This window comes from Triticum aestivum, chromosome 6D (assembly GCF_018294505.1).
Source record: "Triticum aestivum cultivar Chinese Spring chromosome 6D, IWGSC CS RefSeq v2.1, whole genome shotgun sequence".
Classification (NCBI taxonomy): Eukaryota; Viridiplantae; Streptophyta; class Magnoliopsida; order Poales; family Poaceae; genus Triticum; species Triticum aestivum.
This window is the reverse complement of record NC_057811.1, coordinates 420,080,889-420,089,201: the sequence shown is the minus strand read 5'-3', so window position 1 is coordinate 420,089,201 and position 8,313 is coordinate 420,080,889. Positions and strand designations below refer to the sequence as shown.

Here is an 8,313-nt window from a genome sequence, read left to right as displayed (position 1 = left end):
CCCTCCACTTTCAGTCAGAAACCCACGGGCGTCCATGTCAAAGGAAAAAAAAACACGGGTGGGACCGACGAGGATCGCCACCAGCCAGCGGGCACCCCACACGCCAGCGACAGGCGCTCGTGGCGCGCCTGTGGCCGTTGCCGTGCCGTCCTCCCCCGCCCCGCCTTGCACGGCGCGTCGCAGCCCCGCGGCACCCGAACCCCCACCCACCCACCCCATCACCGCCCGGGCCCGCCCCGTCCGGATCCGGACGTCAGTGGCACACCAGCGACCTCGAGCCAGGCGCGCGCGGGCCGGACCACTTGTCCGAGTCCACCCACCACATACACGTCAGCGCCCGCGGGAATCGCTACGGCCACCCCGCACCCGCCCACGGCGAGTCAACAGTGCCCCACCGCGCAGCGACACCCGCCGGGCGGAGCGCGACCGCACGTAGCAGCAGCACAGGCGGCGCAGGCCTCGCGCGGCGCCCCGCACTGCGCAGGGGATCTTCGTGCGCGGAAATGACGGAAATGCCCCTGCCTCTTTCCTCCCTCCCTCGCTCGCCCCCCGCATCCGCTCTCCTCTTTCTCTTCCTCATCTCCGTCTCTGCGTGCCGTGCTCCATATAACCATCTCTCTCCTCCAAATCTGCCCCCAAATCGCCATTTCTCTCTCTCTCTCTCTCCCCCCCTCGCCACCGTCGCCACCGCCCCGCCGCAGATCGAGACCGGCCCACCCGCCCGCTCTCGGACCGGACGCCCCCGAATCCCCGAATTCCCGATCAAATCTCCCCGCGGCCGGAGCCGATTTCGATCGAATTCGAGCCCCGATCCGCGGGCCCCGGGCAGGCGCTGCGTCGGAATCGGCCGAATTCGGGTGATCCGGAGGCGCATGGAGGGAGGCCCCGCGGATCCGAGCTAGGGTTACCGCCGGCGCCTGCGGCAGCGGTGATCTGGTGATGGTGCAGCGCGGCGCCGGGAGGACTCGGCCAGGAGGGATCGGCGGCTGGGAAGATGCGCGGCTATGCATGGGCGGCGCCAACGCTGCGGTGAGGGGTGCGGCGACCGGCGTCCTTTCGTCCGGCACATGTGGCCGGCAACTCGCGTAGAGGCAGCTCCACCACCGGCAAAGGGACCAGCCTCCCCTCCTCCTCCTCCCCGCTCGTCTCTCCCGCCGCTCCGGACGACCTCTTATCCACCCGCACCGACGACTCCCCCGGCGGCACCCCACAAGCAGGAGGCCGCCGATTCACCCCGCCCGCCCTCAGCAGACTCCTTCCTAAAGGTGCCTCATACTTTGGTGGATATATCACTTTGGGATTTGCTAAGCTCCGCCAGATTTAGACCAAATTCAGTTTGCTGCTCAAGTCATCATCAGATGGCCATCATTTCTGCTTCGAAAACTTAATCTATGGAAAGTAACTAGAATTTGTTGCCTGGTTGAGAGGTTACCGTAGTCTCGTGTTGTCGCGAAGCTCCTGGCTGAGTATACATATACATCATCTGTGCCGGGCTGGTTGTGCGCTTGGTTTGGTAATGGCCGAGTTATCTTCTAAATGGTGCAACAAGGTTTTTTTTGTATGGTTGGATTTTGGTACCTCATTGTGAGAATTCTGGCACTCCACATGTAAAGGCGTGTCAAAGATGTCGACTTGTTGCTTGCATGATAAGAATTGTTTGGAGCGTGTCGTTGGTCTATTGGATAGTGAGGCTATACCATTCGAAGGTGTTTACATGTGGTGCAAGTCGTGTTGTGTTCACGACTTCATTAAGATAACGTATTTTGCCAACTGTTTCTATATCCCTGGTTGCTTTTTTTGTTTGCTAATCTAATACAAGGTGGCAATAAGGAATTATCTTCCATTTAAACAAGGAAAATAGGAGAAATGAAGAAAACAAACCTCAGACTTGGTTGTGAGCATTGTACATTGCCTAAAATTCATCATGGAAATTTCAGATTTTGTGCTCTAACGGTTAGGTATCATCCATTTCTGGAAGCCATTGCAATTTGATTGTGAATGTTTTATTACATGCTTGACGTGCATTAATTTGTTGACTCCAGAGTATCTCCTTATAAGAACATATTTGGCATTAATATTTGAAGCATGCCTCATCTGGAACGTTTTTTCCGCCTTTGGCAGCTTAAGGAAATATATGTTGTCGCACTAATGTTTGCTACCTTTGCAACCCGACACATTTAGATAATCAACTACTTATTTAGTACTTTTTTAGCTGTTTGGCTGTTGCATGGAGAGTTAATTTTTTTCTTTCTATTTTTGGTTCAGTTATGCTTAACTGTGCTTCTTGCTTTGACGTGTTCTCCGAGCGTTACACTTTCTCCTTCAGCATTATCCTCGTGACATGAAGATGTTTATGTTTCTTGACAATTAACAAAAGTACAAATTTGCTTTACAGGACGGGCGTGAATTTCGAGTTGGAGATTGTGCACTTTTTCAGGCTGTTGATGTTCCTCCTTTCATTGGGTTGATACGCTGGATTGAGAAAAAAGAAGAAGGCTTTCCCAAGTTACGTGTAAGTTGGCTCTATAGATCTGCTGACGTCAAACTTAACAAGGCAATACAGCTCAACGCTGCACCAAACGAGATCTTCTATTCATTCCACCAGGACGAGACATCTGCTGTCTCTCTACTACATCCTTGCAAAGTTGCCTTTCTACGCAAAGGTGTTGAGCTGCCAGCCGGAATTTCTTCATTTGTGTGTCGGCGTGTATATGATATTGACAACAAGTGTTTATGGTGGCTTACCGACAAAGACTATATTAATGTAAGTGCTATAGTTACCTTCCACTTTTTTCTGTGTTATATATTCTGTGGCTTATGTGTGCGCCTTACAATCAGGAACGGCAGGAAGAAGTAAATCGACTTCTGCATAGAACAAGGTTAGAAATGCATGCTGCAGTACAGTCAGGTGGACGCTCACCGAAGCGGTTAAATAGTCCGTCATCTGCCCAGCAGAAGTCCGGTTTGGATGATGGACAAAATTGTATTTTATCTAAAGGAAAGAAGAGGGAGAGAGTTGAGCAAGGAATTGATCCAGCTACGCGAGACCGTGATCGTCCCCTTAAGGTTGAAGAAGGTGAACTGGGGAACTTAAAGGCAGAAAATATGAAGCATACATTTACAAAGTTTATCGCGAAGTTCACAGACAAAGGCGGGCTTCCTCATGCTGAAGCAGTCGAGAAGCTAGTCCAGTTCATGCAAGTTGATCGAACTGAACGGAAGATAGACCTTGGTGGTCGAGTAGCGCTTGCACATATTATTTCAGCTACAGAAAGTCCTGATTGCCTCGGGAGATTTGTGCAGCTAAGGGGCCTTCCTATTTTGAATGAGTGGCTTCAGGAAACTCACAAGGGGAAGTCTGGTGAAGGGGGTAGTCCTAAAGAAACTGATAAGCGTGTTGAAGAATTTCTCATGGCCCTGCTTCGTGCTCTCTCAAGATTGCCTATCAATTTGAATGCCTTGCAGAGTTGCAGTATCGGGAAATCTGTCAATCATCTGCGTAGCCATAAAAGTGCTGAGATACAGAAGAGGGCGAAGTGTCTTGTTGAAAACTGGAAAAAGCGTGTTGATGCTGAAATGAAGTCAAATGAAGCGAAACCTTTAGTATCTGGTCAAGCTGTTTCCTGGTCAGGGAAAGGGGGCGCTGCAGAAGTTTCTAATGGTGGAAACAGACGAAGCGCCTCAAGTGATGCCAGTCCGAAAAACCCAGTATCTCGGACAGCTAAACCTGGTGCATCTGATGCTGTTACGAAGTTGAATCCGCTCACTTCTGTCTCTTCAAAGTTGCAACACATGCAGCCCACAAATGTTGCAACCAACTCGAAGGATCCACCCTGCAAATCGGCTGGTGGTTCTGAGTTGCCAACAGTGAAAGAGGAGAAAAGCAGCAGTTCAAGCCAATCACTGAACAACAGTCACTCATGCTCCAGTGATCATGCTAGAACATTTGGTTCTCCTTGGAAGGAGGATGCGAGAAGTTCTACTGCTGCTTCGGGCAATGCTAGTAAAACTTCCGGGAGCTCTTCACGCGTCCATCGAAGGGCAAACAGTGTCCGTCTTGGTTCTGGGATTCAAAAAGAAGCTACTGCGGGAAGATCTACCTCACTCGATCGTTCGTTGTTCCAGGAAAAATCATCACAATCTGGAATGGCGTCTGAAAAAGGAGGTGACACACCCTCTGATAATAACAGTAATGGCCATAGATTAATTGTCCGCTTTCCAAATCCTAGCCGCAGTCCTGCTAGAAGTGTGAGTGGAGGCTCATTTGAGGACCCATCTGTCACTGGGAGTAGATCTTCATCTCCTGTAGATAAGCATGAACAGAATGGTCGGCGAGTGAAAATGAAGATTGAAAATTCTCGACCTGAGTTAGCTTCTGATGCTAATGCTGAGTCTTGGCATAGCAATGAGATAAAAGGGGTTGCAGGGTCTGATGAAGGTGATAAATCAGCATTCCCTACATTGGAGAGCAACAGGAATACTGAAGAAGCTGTTAAGGAGGCATGTGCATCACGGCCTGCAAGTTCTTCGCAAGTGAATGAGAAAGGAATCTGTTCAAGTGAAACCAAGGGGAACTCATTCAACCCTATGAATGCTTTAATTGAAATAAAATACTCTGAAGCTGGTCCTCCTCTGCAAGCTGGAGATGATACCGCAATGAACCTTCTTGCCAGTGTGGCTGGAGAAATATCTAAATCCGACTTGATTTCTCCGTCAGCTTCACCGAGAAATTCATCTGCAAATGAAGTGGGCTGTGAAGGTGACAGCATTGAGAAGTTGAAAGTAGAATGTGACATAGCCCCTTCTCAGCTTCAAGGTTCCTCAGATGTTCAGAAAGTCATTTTGGTGAAGCAAGAGAAAGCCGATCCTTGTTTGATTGCCAAGGAAGAACGTAACCAGAGGGCTCACTTATCATTGCATGACAACAAAATCACAACGTCTACTGGGCTGTCACCTCAAAATGGTACAGACTGTAATGCCATCGAATCTTCAGCGAAGACTGAAAACCAAGCGGAGGGTTGCACAAACAAGTGTCTTCCTGTACCTGGGGCTGATTCACAAGGTGACGATGATAAATACTTTACTTTACCTTTCTGTTTTTATCGACATTTTTATGGAATCTAATATGCATTCATCTGCAGGTCAAGATCTTAATGCATGTTCCAGCCGTGGGCCAGTTGAAGATGGTCGCATAAGCAGCCCTGATGTCGTTGACACTGCTTTAGGTGGTCAATGCAATTCAGCTGTTTCTAATCGCACGTCAGAATTGCTCCCTCCTGAGGAGTTGCAATTGTCTGCCCCTGATAAACAGCCCCATGCCTTGTTAAAGCAAACTGATACAAAGCCGCTTGGGGTTGTACTAGATCAGTTGGAAGCCATGGATACACGTGATGGCAGTACTGGTGGTAAATTGGATTTGAAGTCTTCAGTGTGTCCACTGGCTGTTGGTCCCAAAAAGGCTGAAGTCTTGGGTGTTAACACAGTGCTGAAAGAGGACGAAAAGGAGCAGCCTTCTTCCACTTCAGCTGATGTTAACAAGCTAGTTGCATTCCCAGTTGATGTGCCGAATGGGATTAAAGAATCGAAGGATGGTTCCAGTGAATCGAGTAGTCAAGTAAAACCTCAAGCTATCATATCTCAGGATTTTGAGCATGATGCAAGTCAGAGTCCAAAGAAACTGAGCGATGATGTCGGTGCAAAAGAGGATCTTGTCTCATCAGGTGAGGGTTCTTCTATAGCTGCCCAGGCCAAACCAAATGTTACTGCTAAGCTTGATTTTGATTTGAATGAACTTGGGGATGAAGGGAATCACTCTGAGCCAGTTACCTCTCCTGTTATATGTTCTTCTGGGATTCATGTACCTGGTCTTTCTCCATTCGTATCACCTGTTTTAAGTGGTTTGCCTGCCCCAATAACAGTAGCAGCTCCAGCTAAAGGACCTTTTGTTCCTCCTGAGAATCTACTACGAGTGAAGCCTGAGGCTGGGTGGAAAGGCTCAGCAGCTACAAGTGCATTTCGTCCTGCAGAACCACGAAAGGTTGTGGGGACATCTGTGACTGCACCTGATATTGTAGGATCTGATGCTGCCAGGAAGCGGTCTCGCCCCGCGTTTGACATTGATCTAAATGTAGCAGATGACCAGATTCTCGAGGAAGATATCTCACAGAGTTCTGCTCATACAGTTGGATCTGAATCTGGCAACAGTAGAAGTCGTGATGGTCCGGTGCGAAGCGCTGGCATTGAACTTGACTTGAATAGGGCTGATGAAGTTGCCGAGAATAACCAGTTTATCTCAAACTCTTCCAACAGAGTTGAAGTCACATTGTTGCCAGCAAGATCTTTGCCAGGGGGTTTACCGAGTACTAGTATGAATGGCTCAAAGAACTTCTTTGATCTCAATAATGGACCAAGCCTTGATGAAGCTAGTACAGAGCCTGCACAAAGGAGTTTATCATCTAAAGGTGCTAGCAGCATACCATTCCTGCCTCAAGTTGCTGGTCTTAGAATGAATGGCACCGAAATCAATAACATGTCACCATGGTTTGCTACTGCCAACCCATATGCTCCTGTAGCTATGCAATCGTTTTTGCCTGCTAGAGGAGAACAGCCTTATCCAATTGAAACAGCATCTGGAACCCAGAGGATGATTGCGTCTGCTGCAGACAGCAGCCAATTCGGAAGTGATTCAGGTAGGGCTCCAGTTGTTTCCACAGCACCAACCATGGTGTTTCACCCTCCTCCTGCATATCAATATGCAGGATTTCCTTTCACCCCCAGTGTTCACCTTCAGACAGCAGGTTTTCCAATTGGATCGACGTCATATGCCAATTCCGCACCTGCAGGAGTTCCATACTTTCCAACCATTGCCCCGTCACTTGTTGGGTCAACGGGTGCATTACCTCCCCAACATGTGAGGCAATATGCAATAAACCGTCCTGAAGGTAGCAGTAGTGATGGCCTCGACAGTAATTGGAAATGGAAAAGACCAGGAGGGTTTGATCTTAATTCTGGTCCCGGGAGTATAGATTTAGAAGGGAAGGATGAACGAATACTTTCATCGGTTAGACAAAATTTGATGACGCCGCAGCAGGCCTTTGCGGAGGAGCAAACGAGAATGTACCAATTGCCTGGTGTAGGAATAAAGAGGAAGGAACCCGAGGGCAGTTGGGATCCCGACAGATCATCATACAAGCAATTGTCATGGCAGTAAGAACTTTGGCGAGACCTCGCATCGACTTCTTTTGTCTGGTGAGCTTGTTTGTACCTAGAAAATCCAACTTTAAAGGCCCTGTTATCTTGTTTGGTTAATTAACCAGCAGGTGGGTGCTTTTATGTTTGCAGAGGCAACTGCATGTGGAAGTGAGGCGTTGTATTGCACCTGCGTGACCCTGCCGCTGCTGGGCTAGGATATACAACTCACACATGGATTCATGTCTGTGACGACATGGGATTGTGGGAGGGAATGAAACATGGCTGTAATTGCTGTAAATGTTAACCATATTCATACTTTCCTGGAACCAGTTTTCCTCAGCTTGAGCAGTTGCTTTGCTAGAGTTTTGTATCTGCCAGGCTTGCTTCTGTTTTTGCCAGGAGGGTATGGGTTTGGAGATGGAACGGTAATGCTCCTTGGCATCTTCAAACACCTCAAGCCGCTGTAATTAGTCCCGGTGGTTCCTTTTTCTTTTTCTTTTTGAAGTTTCTTATCTTATGATAAACTCTCTTGACATTGCTGGGCACATCTGCAGCTTTAACATATGGTTTAGCCGTGACATGTATCCTGCTGGGAAGTGTTACATGAGTAGTTGAGGAACTAATAATCTGCTGTGGCTGACCCTGTTATTTCCGTGTTGGCTTCTGTTCTGTGTGGCGCAAATGCTCTATTTTACTGCGACTTGTTTCTCCATTGTAGGGGGAGGCTGTGGCGTTTTGCAGCTGCACCTTCCTGCTCACCGGCGCGCGTCTGTTGTAAATTTGGGCCATCTACTTGGTTGGTGTCATCTGTTGCATCAGTAATTTTTGACCACTGCATCCGCGATCTCTGTTGGTCGTAGGCATTGCTGATGCTGATGGATGATGGTGCCTGTTTGCTGATGCTGATCTCCATGAGTAAACCATTTGTATTCTGCTACTTGTCATATTTTGAACATCTCTACAGTCTGACATGACACCCCCAGGAAGAGACCCGGCGATGGAAGCAAGTGAAGATGAAGCGGAACAAGGGGTCTGTCGACGCGTGTGGGTTCACGGTCCGACACACACGCAAGAGAGGCGTGACGCGACGCGGCTGCACTCCCCCACGGGAGGACAGGACAG

The 8,313-nt window shown here is 48.8% G+C and overlaps 1 protein-coding gene across 1 annotated transcript; it reads left to right on the top strand.

Moving 5' to 3' along the window:
- Nucleotides 1-583: 583 nt before the first annotated feature.
- On the top strand, nt 584-7,843 carry LOC123145514 (uncharacterized). Its single transcript, XM_044564942.1, has 5 exons — nt 584-1,265; nt 2,396-2,764; nt 2,839-5,062; nt 5,142-7,248; nt 7,342-7,843. The coding sequence occupies exons 1-4, from the start codon at nt 1,005-1,007 to the stop codon at nt 7,208-7,210; spliced, it is 4,923 nt and encodes a 1,640-aa protein (XP_044420877.1). The 5' UTR covers nt 584-1,004; the 3' UTR covers nt 7,211-7,248; nt 7,342-7,843.
- Nucleotides 7,844-8,313: the final 470 nt, after the last annotated feature.

Coding starts and splice junctions, on each gene's coding strand:
- LOC123145514 (XM_044564942.1), top strand. CDS start 1,005: ATGCATGGGCGGCGCCAACGCTGCGGTGAGGGGTGCGGCGACCGGCGT. Junction 1,266..2,395: donor CAGCAGACTCCTTCCTAAAG/GTGCCTCATACT, acceptor TTTGCTTTACAG/GACGGGCGTGAATTTCGAGT. Junction 5,063..5,141: donor ACCTGGGGCTGATTCACAAG/GTGACGATGATA, acceptor ATTCATCTGCAG/GTCAAGATCTTAATGCATGT.